At 33.2% G+C, this 22,790-nt stretch overlaps 1 protein-coding gene across 16 annotated transcripts in view; it reads right to left on the reverse strand.

Annotated features, from left to right (window-relative positions):
* Positions 1-22,790, reverse strand: part of LOC129757026 (glucose transporter type 1) — an 875,183-nt gene that overhangs the window by 73,647 nt on the left and 778,746 nt on the right. For 10 of the 16 annotated variants that reach the window (XM_055754123.1, XM_055754112.1, XM_055754111.1 and 7 more), the window contains 2 exons: positions 22,563-22,702; positions 12,065-12,091 (listed from right to left, as the gene is read on the reverse strand). In XM_055754123.1, the coding sequence (XP_055610098.1) occupies positions 12,065-12,091; positions 22,563-22,702 (167 nt within the window). The remainder of the gene's footprint in view (positions 1-12,064; positions 12,092-22,562; positions 22,703-22,790) is intronic. The other 6 variants (XR_008739590.1, XR_008739591.1, XM_055754118.1 and 3 more) reach the window with 1 other exon arrangement.

Raw genomic sequence — 22,790 nt, forward strand, 5'->3', positions numbered from 1 at the left:
TTATATTTTGATAAACTTTATTATTCACTTGATCATATCTAACCATCTTTTTTTTGCGATCGTTGATTTTGGCATTGTGTTGTCTTTTTCCGTTTATATTTCTAACATAAAATAATGTTTAATTTGAACTTTAAAAATTTTCAAAACTTTCTTCATGCTTATTTTTTATAATTATTTATTTTCATGTTTTGTTTTTTTTTACCTCAACGTTTTTAAAGTCGTATATCTGTATAATAGATTCCAATTTTAGCGTTCATTATAAAATTTAATTTAAGCATTATGCATTTTTTATAACGTTTTAAGATGATTTTTGGAAGATCGTTTGAAGTCGATTTTCAAAATGATTCTATTCTATTCTATTCTATATTTTTAATTTTTAGAGGATTTAAACCAACTTGGTCATTAGTCACCTGTTCAAAATTATTCAAATGATTAATTTTTTGCATTTTGAAGCAGATTCTCTTTTTTCCCTATTTTTTATTTGTTGGATTTTTTTTTATTGAACCAAAGATTTTTTTTTCTTTATACAAATCCTCTGCTTGCATTAGAAACTCTTCAGAACTGACAATTTGATTATTATTTTTTTTAATGTTGAAACATTGATTTATTGTTTTGGTAATAAATTCTGGAATCAGAAAATGAAGGTTTGACACGAATGCCAAAGCGTTGGTAAAGTGTCACAAATAAACAAAAAAAAAAAAAGAAAATGAAGGTGAGATCTGGAGTCCAGATTCTGGACATATCCCTTTTTGAGTAAAACTTTGAAATCTCTTTCCCAAAAATGACTGTTTTACTTTGGAATTTATATATCGATTTGTTAAATCAGACACGAATGCCATAATGCTGGAAAAGCGTCTAAAATAAACCTAAAAAAGATTTGTTAAATTTTTCAGTAGTTTTTCTCCGCTCATATATGTTAGATTTTTTTAAAATATGATAAAACTGAGCTCATTTGCCTAGAAATATTCGATATTTACTGGAAATTATGTTCATTTGTTATTTGGCGTCTAGAAATTTTTAAGTTTAAATTTGCATGTACTACGACTTTTTCAATCAAAACTTTTAAATATATGCGATAGATTTTTCGTATCAGTTTTAAGAGTTTTAACTGACTAAGAGTTAGACATGAAAATTAAGAATTATTGTTATAAAAAGTAATTTTTTTACCATTTTCATAACCTTTTTTTTAAACAGTGCATGAAAAATTTTGCGTGATGTTGAAATAAAAGGCTTTCTATAATTGTTTAACAATAAGTACAACTAAAGCGATAAAGCAGTGAAAATAAAAGTTTTAACAACTGTGTTTACAAATTCAACCAGAGAGACTAAATGCGAGTTAAACATTCGATCCAAAATAAATAATTGAGTAAAAACTGCAATTAAGATGTCAACGTTATGGTTGAGACTGTTTTTTTTTCAAAGTAGGGTTTTCGTTTTTCTGAAAATTGTGGGAACTTGTTTTATTGGGATTGGAAAGGAAATCGAAAACAAACACTTGTTTTTTCTTATTCTTGGAACCTCAAAGGGAAAGGGGGGATGACACCGTCGAATATTTTCTGTCTGTAGTTAGAGAAACTTATCATAATTTTTAATTTGCAATTAAAAATAAGCAAAATCGGCATCAAGTCGCATTATTTCGGCTAATTGTTCCGATGATTGGATGCTACTTCAGCATTTCTGAGAGAATGGGCACAATTTCAGTGCCACATTTCAATCGATAACTCTCCCCAATATTGGTTTAAGTGTTGTTGTTGTTTTCACCACCACCCCGACCATCAGATTATTGTTTGCAATTTTGATAACATTTAACCGCTTTTTTTTGGCCGTTTATCGTTGAACAAACATTTAAAAGTATTAAAAACAACCAAAGTCCACACTGGAGCAGCAGTTGGGAAGGTGCCGCCGATTATTCGGAATTTAATTGAACAGCAATTTTCGAGATGTGCGATAATTGCGAACAAATAGCACCGAAAGGTTCCGGTAAACAGATCACTTCCGTGCGCGTGGGAGGTGTTTTTTTGTCTCTCTCTCTCTCTCGTCTTATGTTTGCACTTCTTCTGGGGATATTGGATAAATTTTTAATTAGCCACTTGATACATCGAGTGATTACTTTCTGCGGAATGTATGCATGGAAAATATTGTAGTGAGATTTCGATTTTAAGGCTATCCTCCTGAATTTCCTTTAACTGAGTCGATATGGGATCATTTTTTAATTTCTCAAACCCTGGGACAAGGATCCGAAATTCGCTCATTTCCTCTAATCACCAAGCGAGCCAACTCATCACAGGAACAAAAATTTTATTTACCCTTCCTGCTGCAATCAAGTTTGCCACTTTTCAGTCAAAGGGGAAGGCGTATGTCGCATCTATCTTCCTGTATTAGGCAGTCAAGCGAATGCAACAATATTGTAACAACAACGCAGACAGTCAATGGTGATCTGCAACATTCAAAATTCTAGTTGTCGCTGATCATTGCTGAGCGCATCGTTGGTGAACTACTCACGAGCAGACTATCCGAGCTGTTTTTTACCTGATTGTCGCAGCAATCTTTGGTCAGAATTGCTTGTAGCTTTTAGCAGGGGAAGTATAAATTTTGTACCCCCCCAACATTCCCGCCTTACCCGGCGTCTACGATTGGTACATATATAAGCTATACATTTTGAGCAGTTCACTTCCGAATGTTTCACTGCTGAATAATACAAAGAGACGATCGCGAGCGAATGCAACAAACGAAAAATTTCCCCTTCTAAGATCGCTTAGCAACTATGCATCAGACGGAAAATTCTGTTGTGAGTCGTCCATCAATTTGTGTTTTGGGCAGAGCCTTCCCCTCATCCGTAAACAAGAAAACGGAAGGCCCGCTTTGATAATTTGAAAATGAAATGTCGCACAGCATTTCCTCGGTTTGTACAGCAAAGGCAGGGGCTAACCAACGCTGCCTGAGGTTGCTATGAGAAAAGTGTATAGATAGAAGCTATCGCGAGCGAATTTCGGAACCTTGCCCTGGGATCTAAATATCTTCATTTTGATTCAAAACTCATTCATGGTTTTATGGCGAATTTTTATGTAAGGTTTACTGAGTAAATTTTGGCATAAATCTTCTTTGGAAAAATTTAATATTTTGTTTTGAAAAATCATCATCATTTTTGTTTCTTCGTAGAACGGAGCTTCCTAATGGTTTTTGTTCCAATTTATAGACACTTCAAAGGAACTAAGCACCAGCAGTGATGTCATTTGATTTGATTGTTTTTCATTGCAAATTGACATACTGCTATTCAGCAACATATAAATATACGGTAATTACGGTCTTGGACAAAGTTGTTCAGCAGAAAATTTGCTTTAAGAATTCATAAATTGGCACAAAAATCTAAAGCAGCATCGGTTCAAAAGGTGAAACAAAAACGGAACAAAATATTCTATTTTACCATACAAACATATTAGTTCATAATTACTCATGTTAAAATTCTGCAAAAAATCACGGATGAGTTTTGGACTAAATCAAAGCTGTTTAGACCTCAGGGTTTGAGAAATTCAAAAATGATCCCAAATCGACTCAATCTATTAATTTATTTATAATATTAAAAAGCAAACGATACAGGAACGAGGGAAAGAAAAAGCGTGAAGTTCTCATGCCAAACGCTTCTCAACATTATATCTGGTTAGGCTATAAGATAACAATGTTTAATTTCTAAAGTTAAAATAAAAAAAAAGAATTTATCTCACCCGAAACTTTCAAAGTTTGACGCCAATTCAAACAGGTGATCAAATTTTTCCACCTTCTACATGTTTACAGCAAACAGAAATTTAAATTTGGTTTTTTATAGCAGATAATCTGTTTATCACAATAGTTATCTACCAAAAGTAATTGGTAACTTTAAAAAAAAAAGGTTTCCTCCACAAGTTGTATGTCCATTGCCAATGAAAAACAATAAGTTCAACTGACATCACTGCCTAGCGTGGTATTTCATGACTACATTTCAAGCAATATTTTGCTAGGCCTCAGCAGTGATGTTAGTTGAATTGATTGTTTTTCAATGCCAAAAACATACATTTGTTTCGCAAAGTCCTCTAAACTTATAGTAAAATAAAGATCAAATAACTTAAACTAGACACTTGAAGGAATTTAACAAAGCCAGGTTTGTGAAATTCGGATTAGTGGTTTGCAAGTTTAAGCTGTTTGAATCAGGCTGGGCATTCGAGTGTTAAGTTTCGCCCACTCATCGTAAATCAGCCTACAATTTATTGATAAGTTGTATCGCCTGAAACCTTTCAACATATTTCCGACTTTTTGAATGGATGTTAACGGACAAGTTATTACACCGTGGTGAATTGGTTAACGCGCCGTTGTACTTAAGCGGAAATGGCAGGTCCAAGTCTCGTCGGCGAGCCTTTGTATCTTTTTCGGAAAATTCATGATATTTAAGGCTGTCTATTTCTGTGCAGACCTGCCCGGAATTAGCACTCGTGGGCCGCGGGAAACGCACGCACTTGCCTGCTTGCCGACTGGCTGATTGATTGACTACGTGCACGCTTAAGGAGGATGACCCGGTATCGGTTTAATACATTCACACATCCCCCTACTATCCCAAATATCGCAAAAATTTGGTGTAGTTGAAAAGAATTTTTTATTAAATCGTTTATTTTTATTAAGTTCTCAAGAAACATATGATAATGGACAACAAATTTGTTATTGTTTTAGAAAATTCTTCTATCAGCATGCTCGTTGTGAAATAACCATTTATGGATGAAAAATAACCATTTTTTGGTTTCTGCTGTAATGTGTTTGTTCATAAAATTTTAACGATTTTTATAGTTCTCTAGAGAAAACCTAAAAATGATTGAAAAATTGGATGATTTATCTCCGCCAATTTGAAAGAGATTGGTCCTGCAGCCAGGTGCATTTTTTTTGTGCACACAGCCTGAGTTTGGAAGACAGTTTGTCCTTAAACACCGAATTTTAGAACGCGATGTTTAAAGATTAATTGAGAAAACTGATATTTCTTATTTTATCATTTCAGATGACCTCAATCAAGATGAATTTTATCTATTGTCGCTCAACAACTGAAACGGAGCTTTTGTCAATATCGGCGCCGGCGGCATCCACTGGCTACATATCATATTGACCATACGTCTATCAAACATCTTCCAAGTGTTGGTACCAGAGCAACAGCAAGGGTTGCCGATTGTTGAAAAATAAAACGATGAAAAATTTCATGATACTTGTTTGGCAAGAAACTACCAGTGCGAAAACTTCGGATTTCGACAGCATCAACAAAATAATTTCATTAAAATATTCAAAAAATTTCGATAACATCTGCCAGAAAAAAACACCCGCGAGATGAATAATCCTCAACTACATTTAAATGATACTCATTGTGTATTTCTAATCAAACTTATAGGGATCAGCTCAGTGCTTACACAGAAAAGATGGTTTCTAGTTTTTTTTGGCATGCATGAAGTACTGAATATAGACCTTTTTCTCATTACAGTTTCTCTCTGGATTGTTTCAGTTTCTGAAATATTCATTAATATGAAACAACTTTTGGTTAGTTACTGAAACCGTCTATAAAATTATTTCTCACTCATATCTAGCGTTCATTGATGTACAGTTTGCAGTTGTAAACTTAACTCATATTGTATATTTTCAACTTTTCAACGGTTCAGATCGATAAGATTTTGAAATTTTCTCTCGACGCGTTTTTTTTGTCATTTTCACGCGTATTCCTGATTCGGAACTCAAAACAATTTATCCTTACAGCTCGCTGATTTTGATCACTGTTTTCTCTCATTTCAAACTGACTTCGCGATCCGTTTGATGATGTATTTTATAAAAAACTAAAGCTGCTCTCTAAACATGCTTTCAAGGTATTCTATTCACTTTGAAACTTGCACTTTTCATTTTTCCATCATTTGTTCTCATCTCAAGCTGTTTAATTTTTTTTGTTTAGTAAGAAAAATGTCATTTGAGTTTTGTTTTCGCAATTCTAATCTAACCTTTGAATTCGCATTATTTGAGCTGTCATCTCGGCCCAACAAACATGAAATCGTATCAGAAATGATAACTTAACTCATTAACCATGGTGTTTTGATTCGCAAGTCCAACTGCTTTGTGAAAAGATCGTATAAAATGTTGCCTGAAGTCCGCCATGTTTGTAAATTTTGAAATGATTTTGATCCCGTGCGGGCTTCAAGTGAGAAAATCAACGTCACGTTCTCTCCCTCTGCAATCAGCAGTGCACCCAGCCGGATAAAAATCAGATGGAAATTCAGAAATATTGACCAATGAGAGTACTGGAAAATATTGTCACTGGTAATGATTTGAACGCTATGAGAGCCGAATCCTGCTTTCGCGCTCTCTTGCATTCGATAATTGTAGGTACGAATAAGGTGTCGGATAGCGCCAAATTTGTCGAATTAGAAAAAAAGGAAATTTATGTATTTATATTGCTTTAACTTTGGTAGGTAAATGCTAATTTGCAACTTTTATACGATCATTCTATAATGTACAGTTGCGTTCAAAAAAGAATGAAATCGCATGAAGCTGTGCACCCACTTCCAACTTTGACAAGCTGCCATTTCTCTCTCGGTTTATATTTTTTCATGAAAATTTCACACAATCTAGTTCAACTATCCAACTAACACTCCTCGAAATTTGAAGTCTTTACAATGACGGGAAACAAAGATACAGCTATTCCCGTAAAAAGGGAAATTTGGAGTTGCTTCACTAAATTTGCTGTATCTTTGACAATTTTCAATGAAAAATCTTGAAATTTGGTCCAAAGATGTAAAAATGTTTGATCTAATACCAGGCCAAGTTTCGTCAAAATCGATGAACGTGATCAAAAATGGTGTCGGATTGAAAATGAGGTCCATTATCGCCCAGCAGACGATTTCATTCTTTTTTGAACGGATGTTTGTATGGAAAACATCTTAATCTATTTATTCTTGGTTTTTTCTTTCACAAAACCAACATTTATATCAAAGAATGTTGTAAATTGATAGGAACTTCATTCTTGCTTTGTTTAGCAATAGAAATTGTTCCAACAGAGTTGGTATTGAAACAAAAGAGCGAATATAATATTCGCTTTAATTGTGGATCAAATTGGTTTATCGATATAATTAGCAGGTCATTTCTGAAACCCTGTTCTTCTTATTTTGAACCCTGTTGAAACATTTTCTCTATAGAAACAAAGTACGAATGAAGTTTTTAGCAATTTACAACATTCTTTGTGAGAAATTTTGGTATTGTGAAAGAAAAAACCAAGAATACATGGATTACGATGTTTTCCATACAAACATCCGTCCAAAAAAGAATGAAATCGTCTGCTGGGCGATAATGGACCTCATTTTCAATCCGACACCATTTTTGATCACGTTCATCGATTTTGACGAAACTTGGTTTGGTATCAGATCAAACATTTTTACATCTTTGGACCAAATTTCAAGATTCTTCAATGAAAATTGTCAAAGATACAGCAAATTTAGTGAAGCAACTCCAAATTTCCCTTTTTTACGGGAATAGCTTTATCTTTGTTTCCCGTCATTGTAAAGACTTCAAATTTCGAGGAGTGTTAGTTGAATAGTTGAACTAAATTGTGTGAAATTTTCATGAAAAAATATAAACCGAGAGAGAAATGGCAGCTTGTCAAAGTTGGGAGTGGGTGCGCAGCTTCATGCGATTTCATTCTTTTTTGAACGCAACTGTATATAAAACTTGTATCAAAACAGCATAGAAATATAGCTACAAAAATGTTTGCTGGGGGCACGCTATATGATTCATTTTTATTACAAGCAATCTTAAAACTTTTTTTTTTTCTCATTTCAAGTTGTCTTTTCGACTCACTCCGCAATTGAATCTTTTCTCATGATGTTACCCCAACCCGTTTTATTTTCAATTTGAAATGGTTTTCAAAATGTCCTCTCGGTTCGATATTTTCAAATATAAAGCTGTCCGCCCGACTAGCCTTTCAATTTCAAGCTGTCCTCTCGACACGCTTGAAATTTCTATAAATGCGTTCAGCCTGTCCTCTCAACTCGTCTTCCAATTCCAAACTGGCCTCTAAACCCGCTCGAAGTTTTGAACATGGTCAGTAGTGTGTCCAATAATTTCATAATGTCTGGTAATTTTGGGGCTCAACCTTCAAATGCTAGATAAGAATGTGGAGAACAAACCTTAGAGGCTCCTTAAATGTTATCTTTGAAAAAAGTCCACTTTTCAAAGTGGACTTTAGATCCTGAAATTTCACAAATTTTTAATTATTTTAAAATTTTTATTCAAATTGAAAACAACACGAAAAAATATAGAATGAATTAAATTTGAATTAAAATTTTATATCTGCAAGCTTTTTACTAATAAAAAAATAATTTGTCCAAAAATGTTCTATTCAATTGACCTGTGCCTGAAGGTAGCATATATTATTTTTAATGTAAATGCCATTAAAAGCTGCGGATTATTGCGGCTTGAAAATTTATGTTTTGGTCGCAAATTGTCGTTTGTTTTTTTTTTGTTTTAGGTCCAATCGTGTTACAGTCCTAAGGTGAAGTGTTGGTCTTGGTTAAAATTTTAATCAAATCAACATGAATAAACAATTGATTGGTTAAGACCAAAATATTTGATGTAAAATCAGTTTTTTAGGCTAAATTGGATCACTATGTCTCAGAATCCCTTTCACACTTGAAATTCATTGTAACCCCTTCTCGTTGTCAAATTAAGCTTAAATTTAGCATTTTGCCTTCTGATAATCCTTAAATCATCTTAATCTTTTTTTGCAAATGTTTTAATTCAAAAGTAGGTTTCATTAAGTCGAATTTAATATATTAAAAAGAAATCCTTAATTGTGATTTTTTAATGAGGATTTAATTGTAAATACCTCATTACACGATGATACAAACAACATATTTTGTTCAGCACGCACAATAATCCGCATCTTTTGATGATTTGTATTACAAAAATTTCTCAGTGTGTACACATTTTGGTCAGTTGAATAAAACAAATTTGCCCAATTTTTTTTTCGTAAATAGCATGATGGTTTAAAATTTTGATACAAATAAGGTCAATTTTTTACGTTTACGTTTACGTTTTTAATTTAAACAAAATATAAAATATATAAAATAACAAATTTTATGAAAATTGTAGGATCCAGATTGAAAAAAAAAATTGTAAACTGGACATTTGTCAAATATCGCGTTTACGGAAACTCTAAACATGATTTTTTTGAAGTTGGCCCCATATAAAAGTTTGTTTTCTACACCATTATCTATCATTTGGAGGTTTAGCTCCCAGATTCCAAATATTATGCAATTAAAGGAAACAGTAATAGTCAAGCTGTCCAGACGACTCGCTTAAAATTCAATTTTCAACTTTATGTTGTCTTTTTAATGGAACTTCAATTAAGCTGAATTAACCAATTCCAGATTAAGGAACATTTCATATAGAACATTTTTCTTTTTTCCTCTTCAATCTAGTTCACTTCCGTATTACATCTACCAACCAGCAGCGTTGCTTTTTGTTTTAACTACTTTTTACAAAATGAGTATTCGAATGACTCATTTTTTGCACAGTTTACTTCCGATGGGTATTTAATAAATTGTTTGATTTTCAAGCAAGCGTGATGGCAGTAAATTCAGCATGTATCTTTGATCATGTTTCGATTATTTTCAGTAATTTCTCTTGTTTTTTCAACCTATCCGGAGCTCCGAAGCCCAGAAGTAGGACTCGTGGGCCACCAGATTACTAACTGCCGCCGAAACCGACCACACTACTCAGCTACAGAGGTGCCAGGTGCCCTGATTTTTCAGGATTTGTCCTGATTTTCATGAGACCGGTCTGATTTTTCAAAAACGCTTTAATTTTCCTGATTTTTGAAAAATAGTCTGTAATATGTCCTGATTTGTCTTGATTTTCATAAAAATAACAAAATTATGTATAACTGAATTTCTCGCGTGAGCTTTCATTACGTCGTATGAAACATCGTAAGAATTAAGAGAAAGCTGCTGCAAAAGTAATCAAAACAATATTAAAATTTGTGTTTCACATACAGAATATGTTGTCCAGGCTACAAATATTCTAAGTGGAAAGAAATTGCGACTAGTTTATGTCAGTTTTTGTATTTTTTCGTAATAAAACTGTTTGTTTACATTTTGTTTCATTCGACGTAATGAAAGCTCACGCGAGATTTATAGTTAGTTGATGAGGACATCAAACAAGTGAATTATCAAATAGTTTGACCGATTATAATATTTGGTCCAGATGATATTTAAGTGGTGTTTTTAGATGTAAACTGCAGGCCAACGAAAGTTCTGCTCTCTTCATTTGCATAGTTACAGGCGTTTTCAGTACCTGTATTTCGCATTTATTTGAGTAATGTAAGCAGAGCTGCATATTATTTCCACCAATCGTGGAAAATTCGGTTTTTTTTTTCATCGCAGTGTCCTGATTTTTGTCAAAATCACCTGGCACCCATGTTCAGCTAGCTCGCTTGCTTGCCAACCAAGGATGCCAGATCGTTTTGTCAAAAATCAGGACAACATGAAAAAAATAATCAAGATTTTTCAGGACAGCACAAATTCTGCCTAAATTGCATTTATAATGGCGAAATACAGGTACTGTAGACGCCTTAATTTATGCACTGAGGTGAGCGGAATCTTGAGAAGCCTGCAGTTTATATGAAAAAAAAAAACACCATTTTAATATCATCGGAACCGAGCAGAATTGTAGGTTTAACTATTTAATTACAGATTTGTTCGATATTCAATTACAGTTCGGATAGTTTTTGTTTTATCAAAATCAGTACAATTCAATACATTAAAAGAGCTTTTTCCAAAAATCAGGAAAATCAGGATAATTTAAAAAATTAGGAGGATCTTTTGAAAACCAGGACCAATCCTGATTTATCAGGACACCTGGCACCTCTGTTGCCGACTGACTGAATGACTGCTGTGACGCTAGAGGAGGATAACCCGGTATCGGTTTAATCCATTCACACACTTTCCATCACGTTTGAAAATTTGATAAATTCCTGGACTCTGGCTGGTGATATAGCTCAGTTGGCAAGTCAGATGCTTCCGGAGCCGATGTCCATGAGGCCGAGCCCAAGAGTAAACAACGATCACAGTTGTACCGGATAAGTTTTTCAGTGATTGTCCGCCAACTATATCGTTGGTATAAGTCACGAATGACATACAGGTATTAAAACGAATATAATTGAAACAAACAAAATTATGGACTTTTTGAAATGAATTTCACATTGACTTAGTAATGAATATGCTTACATTTTCGTTCAATGAAAATTCGCTGTTCAATGAACTAGCAAATCGACACCCCGTTTATAACTTAAGTAGGTACTCATGCTGATAAAAGTACATTGAAGTAATAGAGAGCTCAGAAAAGGGGTAGGTTTAGTAACAAGCCTTCCTCTTTTCTGATTCCTTTGGCCCCTAATTCCAAGGCTTTTCTTGCAAGACAAAATAATCATCAAAAAATCAAACACTGAAAGGGAATCCCTCAGTCTGTATTGTCTTTTAAAGAATGAAAACTAAAGTATCAATGATGTTGTGATTTATTGACGTCATCTTTATATTCAGAGTAATTTTGATTCTACAGATAATTTTGTAGTATCGCCTAACTTTAATAAAAACCTATCAAGCAAGTGTTTGTTTTCGGTATCGAGGTAGGATAAAAGATTGGGGCTGGAAAGGATTCAATGATACTGTTCAAACAGCCACAAGCGCCTTTCTAGCTCGCGTGATTTTTTTTAATGTTTCATGAATGTGTTCCGATTGGTGAAATATCATTAAATACTCAAACAAGGCCAAGACTAGATGCCAGATAAATTTAAGTGACTGTTCAATGAATGATCAATGACGGCAATGCTGAGCGAGATAGGCTGACGGTGACTGATAAAATTGAACTTAAGGAAAAAACTAGATTTTTTTTCAATATTTCGGTGTTTCTGATCGGGTTGATGGATTGAATATTTTTCTATGCTTAACGATATACTCAACCATTGTCAACCCCGACCAAAACAGACGTAACTTCACAGCAACGCTTCGGAACAAAAACTTACCCGTACAGTCTACTATCGCGAAGGTTTCTATAAATTGAGGAAGGGAAAGAAAGAGTTTTTGTTGGAATTCTGTTTTTGGGCGGGCTTCATTTTTGGTTTTTGGTGGGTTGGATTGGTGGTTTTTACATTTTAAGATTGTGAGAAGAATTCTTGATTAGTTTTTTTTCGGGTGGAAGGTTTCCAAACTATCTAGCGGGTAATGCAATCGGGATTGATTGAAGCCAAATTAAACAAAGATTGTCAGCAATAATGACTCTTACGGTTATAAATTCGAAATGAAGAAATAAAATTAAATTTTGAAAACCGAACCATTTCAAGCAAAGGTGTAGAATCTACAAACATATCATACTCTATGTTTATTTAATTCAGGACTTTGCTTGCTGATTATCCTCAGTTCAATATTTTCGAATGAAATGTTTAAAAAAAGGCGTTCAAAATCATAAACAATGCAAAATCATTCAACACCACACAGATAAAATAAAAAGAGAAAAAAAAATCAACGAAACTATTGTTTGGCAGTGCATTTTCGGTGCTTCAGATATCGTTCATTGTTTGAATTTCCTGCTTGTTTCCTGTTGTTCTCAAACAAAACAAGATGGAGGCATCGATGCTTCCTGCTATTCAACTGACTGTTGTTTGTAAGGTATGATTTTTCTTATTTTCTACAAAAGGGAAATTTGATCGTAATGGGCTGTAAACTGTGATGTAGGACTCTCGTTATTGAGGAATGATCTACCTCTAGTGGGGAAAGGGGGGATGATTGCGGTATCATTGTCAGAGTTGGTTAACAATTTTCTCTTGCTCGCTCGCCGATAAACAATGGCTGCCAAATTGTGTGGGTGGCTACATGAATGAATTCGTTGTTCGTACCTACATTTTTGTATGTTTGGCAAGTTGGTGGTTGGTGGGTGTTGGTCGCGATGCACATAAACGAAATCTCCGGCTTCCAATTCATACAATACAATATCGGGGAGAAAATCCTTACAAGATTGCAAGAAGTAAGAAAAGAAACTTCTTTGTATTTTGAGGAAATTTCTTCCTGATTCAGATTTTCATTCCCCTTCATGCAGTCTGCTCTCTACCATCTCGAAAACGGGGAAAACGAGAAAGTTTGGAGCCGGTCGGGGTGGGAAAACTTTTAAAAAAATGGTTAACGATATTTCGCTTATTTCGAGCTGATTCGAACTTTATCGATGTGGAATCGGGCAATATCGACAAATTAAGTTCGCTAACTTTACTTTGGTGTGCAAGAATTGCATGAAGGTGGAGTTTCGTTTCATTTTGAGCTCGTGGAACTAGTTTTCTGAAACAAGAGTTTTAACCTTGAGAAACCAGACCTTAAACTATGCATAACATAGAGTTTATTCCAAGTTTTTATTAAAATACTTTGAGCGCCACCGGAGAAAATGTAAAAAAATTTTGGAAAAAAAATTATTTCTTGGATTCGAGTAATACTCAAATGCAATTATGAGTGTCATGTCTTGCCAATATGGCTTCAAAATGGGAGCATACCTCAAAACTAAACTCCAAAAATGATTTAAAAGAAGTTTAAATCTTGTCTCGGAATCTTGCTTTAATCAGAACACCTAAATTCAAGATTCATGTAATAAAAAAAACGAATTAATCCATTTATCGATTTTTTCAAAATTCAAAGAAAATATTTAATTAACGAAAAGTACAGAAATCTGATAAACCTTAAATATAAGATTTTAATTTGATCTTCGATAGGAATCATCAGTAGAGCAAATTTTATGTTCAAAGATTCATATTGGAAATGTAATGGCAAATAAGTATTCTTCTAAGACATTTTTTTAAATCATTTTTAATCATTTCTGTTTTTCAAATATTAACAACTTTCCAAAGCTGTAACATCATCAGTCAGAACAGAAATAATTATTATTCTATAATTTCGAAGTTTTGTGAATCTTTTCATTTTCTGGAAGTGTTGTAAAAATCAAATTTCTTGACCACCTCAAAAAAGTTTTGAAACTAAACTTTTGATTGAATGTATATTTGAAAGTATATTTAAATAAAGCTTTGTTACTTTTGGTACACTAGACCTTTTTCACGGTGACATCAAAAAAGTAAATTTTTAGTAAATAGGGGAAAATAATTATGATTGATTGCGCACAAACAGAAAGAAATATCGCTAGATTTTTTAATTAACTAATAACAGTTTTTTTTGTTTGATGAGACAGTTATTGACAAGTGAATTTTTGGAATCTTGACGTCATATGTTGCCACTTTCTTCCTATAAACAATTTAACAAAAAAAATTTAATTAGATGTGATGTCCAAAAAATAACTTTAAAAATAGTTTGAGTTCCTTTTTTAAGAGGTCACTTCATATTTATCGGGTTTTTCCTTTCAATATTAGACCGTTATGCTTAAAATAGAAATATCTATTTTCAAGTTCTCAATTTTTTGCAAAATCTTACAATGTTTTTTGTTAAATTAAAAAATGCTTTTCTCAAGAATTTTGTTGAAACTGTCATAAAACTCCATCATTTTTTATGAAACCCACGATTGAGCAGTTCACGTATTGATGGCAGCGTTGCCACATTAAAATCTGTAAAGTAAAATCTGTAGAAAATCTCAAAAATCGGGTAAAATACCTAAGGACTGCATTCGAAAAAAACCAACACTTTGTTTTGAGAATAACTTTTGAATGCATGGATGGAAATTGATGAAATTTTCAGTGAAGCTATCTAGTAATGTAATGTGTACGTGAACAAAATTTGGTGACAATCTGTCAAGTTTTTTTTTGAAATAGCGACCAATATTGAAGCTTATTGACAATTTTTTTTTTTGGCTGAATCGAGAAAAATTCGGAAAAGTCCCAGTAGGAGACCCAAAAACAGGGTATCAACAATCCGACCAAAGTTCACATGGTAAATCGTTTAAGAAGTCATAGAGGGCAAAATAATGAGTTAAAATTTGAATGGAAGTAAAGATTATTGATTCCATGAAGTTAGAGAAATGTGAGACGTTTTGTCAAGCACAATCCAAAAATGTGAATAGATGAAGTGATAAAAAAGCCATTTTTTTTCTGACTGTTTAGGCTAGATGACTTATAAAAACGCCTGACTTTATTTCTACAATGTAAAAAAGCTGCCGACCTGTAAAATAACCAAAATACGGTGGTCAAATCGTGCGCAAAATATTCGGACTGCTACCGGGGAGATATTATGAAAAATTCCTATATGAATTTTTTTAGTTATTTTGAAGTTCAAGTTTCAGGAAACAGCAAACGTCATTAAAAATTCACTTAATTTGAAATAAAAAAGGGCGCACGTGTTGTCCAAAAGTTTAAAATAAATAAAATTCTTCATTGGACGCTATCTCAAAAACCACTTAACAGAACAGCACAAAAATTTTTAATGGTAAACTTTGCTGATAATTTCGTCAATTTATATCCATGCATTCAGAAGTTATTCACAAAACAAAGTGTTCCGTTTTTTTACGAATACAATTCTTAGTTTTTGTCAAGAATTCAACAGTAATAATGTTTAATAATTTTAAGAATTTTATTCAATAACCAAATAGATTTTTTATAATGAAACTAACATTTTTCTACATTTTTAGCACTTTTCGTTGACCAAAAGTGTTCAAATTCAGTTTGCAATGCTTTTTTTTTTAAACCATTACAAAGATATAGTTTTTGACAACCAGTTAGAGTTTTCGATTTCGACAAAAAAGGTTAAGTTTTCGACAACCATGCAAAAATTCAATAATCTACCATTATTTTTTTCAAATGCTTTAGTTTATTTGTAGCATAACTGCTTAAACTCAAAGAAACATGAAAAAGTCTTAATTAGGGTAGTAATTTAAAAACACTTTTCACAGAACGACTTCTTACAATTTATATTTAAAATTATTCTTTTCGTCGTAAAGAAGGTCAATGGATTTTATTTTCGAATTTGAACGAACAGATATCAGATTTCTAAGATCGACACAGTACAGTAGTTCCGAAACGTCGGATGAAATAGGAAAACGCTGTTTTTCTTAAGAATTTGACTGAAAGCCAAAAATTTTCCAAAATTAACAAACAACAGTCGCTAAAGTTTTATCAACAAGAACATGGCCACCTTTACGCATCATAGTTTCTACACATATATAGACCAACAGTTTTATCAACAAGTACAATTTTTTGGAAGTAGCTTGATCCAGATGCCACAACCAGGAAACTTAAATTATCTTGTTATGAAAGATATTAACTGATAAGATTTTGAAGATCCATCTAGGTTTGATTTCATCTTTTAATTTTAAGTCGCAAGTTTTTTGTTGATTTCTGGAAGTCACAAGCTATGGAAATCATGGCAATGTAATATGCAACACCAATGTCGAAAATTGGATTTTACATGGTTTTCCAGCTCTAATTTCACTAGTTAACTTAATTAAATAACAACAATAACAACAACAACAATATTGTTGATATTAGTGAATGACTTAAAAAAACGATTTTTTTTCAGCGAATTTTTTGTTTCAGCGAATGTTTTTGATTTGAAGGTAACATTAAAAAAAATACTTTCTATTGACCTAAACTATGAATTTAAAACGAAGATTTCAAGTGGTTATTTATCCAAATCGGTCAAAAATTTAAGTAATTATGGCAGGCCAAACGGTTTTTGACGATTTAAAGCTCCAGAATTTATGCAAACGTTTTCTTTTTCGATGTACATAAAGAGACCAAAGGCGGATCCATGATGCGGAATCTTCATAATGAAAAGCAATGTCTGCTGTCCTCTAGCTTCTAAATAAAACCATTTTGGTGAAAATTCTGACCACCCATGGTCTAGAATAAGGTTCCCGGATTTTTTTCAGCACGTTTCCGAGCTGGAATATCCCGGCAATTTTATCTTGAAACCTGGCAATATCCTAGCATTTCGAAATTACAGCCTGAAAATCCGGGCAATACCGTACAAGGTTTGTAAAAAATCCAAAAGAATTGCTTAGAACAAAATCAAGTAAAAAAATTTTGATTTTTTTTCATGAACACTTATCAGCAGATTTTAACCCTCATCCGTCCCTGAAATGTTTACCCGTTACAGTCCCTGGAGTGTCAATTTGACACTCCTGATAAAACAATAAAAAAAAAAATATCTCTTTTGTTTCTCAACCGATTTTTACTAAATTTATAGTTTTTCAAAACCTCGTAACTCAGACATTATTCACCTTCAACACTTCAGTTTTCCGTTATTCAAAGTCTAACAAAAAAAAAATACGAAAAAAAAACTGTAGATCAGCTATGCTATGCTCAAGAATTTTTTTCCCTAAGTGAAAAAGCAAGAAAAGCTGAAGCAATAATATATATTTTTGGATTTTTTTTTTTCTAGATCATGACCACAAAAAATGTAAAAAGTGTAAAAAATTGTTTAAGTCACACGAGATAAATTTTGAAAAAAAGATTGAGAAGTTGACGCACATTTTTGCATTTTTAGATTGTCAAAATACATAACACAGAATTTTTGACGAATTTTCAAATGTAGCTCTTTTTCGAAGTTTTTATCAATTTGCTTTTTTTCAGATTTTCTTGCACTTGAATTTAAATTTGCACTGGATTTTGAGTATATTAACGCATGATTTTCGCGAAAATTTTATATTCACCATAAAGACATTTTCATACCGATTCTAGTGGTGTAGTTATATCCTTATGAGCAACTTAAAGCTTCGTACTTCAGCTCTTTATGGACACTAAGTAAATTTTTTTATAACCATTTTTCAATCTATCTTCCGAAGCATGTTTTTTCAGATTTTTTTTCCTAGACTTTTTCTTAGACGGAAAACTGAAGTGTTGTAGGTGAATAATGTCTGGGAAACATAATTCAGTTACGTTACAAGGTTTCCAAAACTATAAATTTTGTAAACACCGTTTGTGAAACAAGAGAGGTATACCGGTTTAAATCGAAGAGTGACAAATTGACACTCGAGGTCTAGTTAGGGAGTTCTTTTGCCTGGGAAAAAGTAATAATTAATTGAGGGTCCCTGAAGAAATTGTTTTATTTGGATACACCCGAATAAAATTACAAGCCGCCAAACTTCTAATGGAGTCAAATTGACACTCAGGAGCGGATTTGGGTGCAATCGTATTTTAGGTTCCCAAAAAACCTTTAGGATTACTTTTATCGAACCTGCTCCAAAAATTCGTTTTGGACACATAAATGAAAACTTTTTACAACATAATATTTTTTTTGTATTATTTGGGAAATAAAATTGTTGAAAAAGCAGGTTTCAGTGGTGGAATAGAGTTAATCTTTATTCACATTCTTCGTCTACTCGTTACACTATTACTTGTATCATTTGCGATAACTTATTTGTCACTATTCACACTTGGATTCCCTGACCGGGATAGTACTCATTTCTCTATAAGTAAAATCATACTTCTACAGAGAATATCTGGCAACACTGTTGAGGTACAATGAACCTAATTTGAGTAATCTTGCTTAACCGTGTGATGATGTAAACATTCACACTGTCATCCAGCGTTGCCAGATTGAAAACCGCTCAAGTCCGTAGATTTCAAGAAACCGGGAAAATGTACTGTTTTCGGCTAAATAAAATTTGATGACCTTTTTTTTTTTTTGGTCGTCAGGTAGAATTTTCATTTATCCGCAGAATCCCTTGAATTTATTCGATAATCCGTAGAAAATCCGTAGGAAATGCTTAAAATCCGTAGATTTTGAGGCAACGATCCGTAACTCCGTAGAAATGATCAAAATCCGTAGAACTACGGAGAAATCCGTAGATCTGGCAAGGCTGCTGTCATCATCATCTCTATTCTTTTGTTTGGAAATCATCAACTGCGAATTGCCCGAAGCATGCGGTGAACCAAAACAAACAATGTTTTAATTTCTCCGACGCAGTAGAAAATTTCTTCTGCTCCGGGCAAACTACGAGCAATCTGGCAACCTTAGTCTAGAAGAAGCTTGCCAGATTGACTGGATTTATCCGGGTTCGCCTGGATATTTCATACAAAATTTGGAAAAATTCCGGTTCGGCCCGGTTGCCTAGATTTCATTGAAAAAAGCCAAGATTTTGTCCGGATTCATTCTCTTTATTGACCATATCGAATAAAAATACAAGTTGTGATGTAATTTTTTATGCCTCCAAATAGAATTTTTTTGAGTAAGTTTTATAAAAATAATCATGAAAAGTTATATGGGAGCCAATAATACAATTTAAAATCTGCTGACAAGCTTTGATGAAAAAAAAAATTATCAAGTTTTTTTTTGTGGCTTGTTAAGCGTTTTTTGGGTTTTGACAAAATTTGTCCAGATCCAGATCCAAATTTTTGGTCGACCATTTTGAACTCGAATTCCTGGATTTTCCTGGAGGCTTTTAGATAAAATAGCCCGGATTTGTCCAGCTGGATACGTGTTTAAAAAATGCTGGCAACCTTTGTCTAAAAGCATAGAGGGTGTAGGGTGCACAATTTATTAAAATGGATCCTAATCTATACCTTTCTCTTATTAACATGGGATACTTGAATATGGATCCACACACGTACAGACGGTTTCTATTACTGGTGATACTAGTTCATCTCTGCTTATGATTTAGTTAGATGTCTTGAAATTTCTCTTTTTAATTTTAATTGTTTTCTAAATGGATTATTTATTAGACTGAGTAGATTTGGGGTCATTTATGAATTTTTCAAACCCTGGAGCCTAAAAAGTTTTGTTTTGATCCAAAACATATCCATGATTTTTTGCTGAATTTTTAAGCAACGTTTACATGAGTAAACTTAAACTGTCTGAATTTTTCAGAATACGGATAGTTCAAATTTTTAATTCAAGTTGATCTACGAAAAAATCTGAAGATTGCCCAAAATTTATTTGTTTCAAAACCATTTTAAAAACAAGAATTTGTATTGTCTTGCAATGTCTTGGAATGGTTAAAATTTAACAAAACCTGTATCAGATAAACAATTTTTTCATTTGAACATTTTCATGACATTAAATTTCAAAGAGTCGGTTGGGAAACTCACATTCCCAAAATCACTACTATATTTTTGATAGTTTGATAAAAAAAAAGTTGAATAATGTTCCTGTACACTTCTTGACAACTAGAGCATCTATGTCAGATGTTTTAATTTACGACGTAAAAAAAATCGCAAAATTTGAAACAATTCAAAACTTTATAGCTTAAGGAATAAATAATAGACTGAACCGATTTGCGGTCGTTTTTGAACTTCTCAAATCCTGGGGTCTAAAAAGCTTCGTTTTGATCCAAATCTCATCCATGGTTTTTTTTGCCAAATTTTCAAGAAATGTTTACATGAGTAAACTTAATTTTTAAGGTTTGTATGAGAAAATTGATTATTTTGTATTGAAAATCAGCATCATTTTTGTTTCTTCTGTGGAACCGAGTCTGCTTATGATTTTTGTGCCAGTTTATAAATTTTCTTTAGGAAATTTTCGGCTGAACAACTTTGCCGAAGACTGTAACTTCTACGTTAAACAGCTGGCTTGGTTGCACGGAAAAAATCTTAAATTTTCCCATACAAACCTAAAAAATTAAGTTTACTCATGTAAACATTGCTTGAAAATTTGGCAAAAAAAACATGGATGAGTTTTGGATCAAAACGATGCTTTTTAGACCCCAGGGTTTTAGAAATTTAAAAATGAGCCCAAATCGGCTCAGTCTATTATTTATTCCTTATGCTAAAAAGTTATGAATTGTTTCAAATTTTGCAATTTTTATTACGTCGTAAATTACCACATCTGACAGAGTTGCTCTAGTTGTCAAGAAGTTCAAGAAATGTTCATGTACCATTATTCAACTTTTTTTTTTCAAACTAAGATCATAGTAGTGATTTTGGGAATGTGAATTTCCCAACCGACTCTTTAAAATTTAATGTCATGAAAATGTTCAAATTAAAAAAATTATTTATCTGATACAGATTTTATTATATTTTAACCTTTTCAAGACATTGCAAGACAATACAAATTCTTGTTTTTAAAATTGTTTTGAAAAAAATAAATAAATTTTGGGCAATCTTCAGATTTTTTCGTAGATCGACTTGAATTGGAAATTTTAACCAAGTTTCTTTGGTTTACTTTGGCCTTTTGAACTATCCGTATTCTGAAAAATTCAGACATAATATCCAGAACCAATTCAAAATAAATATCTTCTTTATTCTATTTGTTCGTTTTGGAAGAAAGTTTGTTTTAAGTACTTTTTTTTTAAATTTATTATGAGTTTGATAACTGATGTTTTACATTTTAGAAAACTTAAGATTCTTAAATATCGGAAAAAGAATCTATATTTCATTCTGTTATACTTCTACTACAAACGGTAGTTGTCCGCTTGTTCCCTGTTAAAGTCTCGCCGGGATTTCGTTTTTGTGGACAGCGAAACTTTCCGGTCCAGTTACTTTCCGGTTTCAGTTTTGGCGACTGGGGAGCTCGATGTTTATTTTTTTTGCTAGTAGTTTTGTCCTGGCACCTTTCTCACGTTACTGACTGGGGACCACCGCCAGGTCAACCTTAACTTGAGGGCAGAAAGAGAGAGAGAGTATCAATGGCCATCCGGAAACCCCGGATCGAAAAGTTTTGCTTCCTTCGGTGCCATTCATGTTTACCAACCAGTCCACCAACGCAACCACCAACTTTATTCTAGTTATGAGTTTCTCTGAATGTAAAAAAAAAAGAACTTCAAACAAGGGGTCACAGCTGCTGCGTCCCTCGACGAATGGGATCATTTTTCCCGATTGCACCTTTTGGGGTTTGTATTTCTGTCGATAAACGGGCTCGAGCGAAAGGTCCCCAAGCTTTGCGGTTTTCTCGCCCAATCGAAGTTGAATTGTTTATTATCGATAGCTTCGAGTTCAGCTCAGGAAGGAGGGAAGAGTTTGATTGCAGTTGAGTTCCCGGGGTTATATATTACTCGATATTTGGCGCAGTTTTTTTTTTTTAAAAGTTAGATCGAATGCTGTTAGGGATTTCCGTTCCGCCGGGGGAGATAACGTTCTATCCGATTTAAGAGTCGGACAACTTGTGGTGAGCTGAATGAAATTATGTTCGACTCGACTTTTTATCGTTGTAGTTATTTAGTCGATTCAGCTAATAGAACGTGATCTATTCGCGGTATTTGTTGAGTCTCGGATGAATTATTTTTCCTAATTCCTAAATTCCTAAGATTGATACTCTTACGCCTGAGATTAAACGACAAACGACTTTTCTTCAGATTTCTGGTTGCTATTATACTTATCAATTCGTAAGTTGAGTAAGTTTGTTTGAAATTGTTAGTCGAAATGGATTATGGTTGATTTGTTGGATTAAGCTCTTATTAGGATATAATTTTTCCAATTTTTTTCACGGTGCAAATTTGGGTCTGAGTGTACGTACAGTAAGTGAGTGTGTGGTGGTGGTATTGGTATTGGTGAAGGTGGTGAATTTTTGAAAATGTTAGAAGAAGAGACTGGTGCAGTGTAGTTGTAGGCTTTTCATTTCAGTTAGCATTGTTAGAAGCAAAAATTGAGAAAAAAAGAGTCATCTTACCTTCCATTCCCGTGCCTAAATAGTGCTAAAATTTCTTCGAACGTTTTGTTTTTGGTCTCAGGAACCTTTTTGTATGTAAATATCCAAAATATTGCTAAAAATACACTAAACGGTAGGAATGTATAATTTTCCAAGGCAGTCTGAAACGAGAACAATATTGGGTATTAGAATTTTTTGTTATAAATAAGGCTGGAAAAAATATCTATTTCTTCTTTTGTCACCCACCCC

The sequence above is a fragment of the Uranotaenia lowii genome, chromosome 3, assembly GCF_029784155.1.
Source record: "Uranotaenia lowii strain MFRU-FL chromosome 3, ASM2978415v1, whole genome shotgun sequence".
Taxonomy (NCBI): Eukaryota; Metazoa; Arthropoda; class Insecta; order Diptera; family Culicidae; genus Uranotaenia; species Uranotaenia lowii.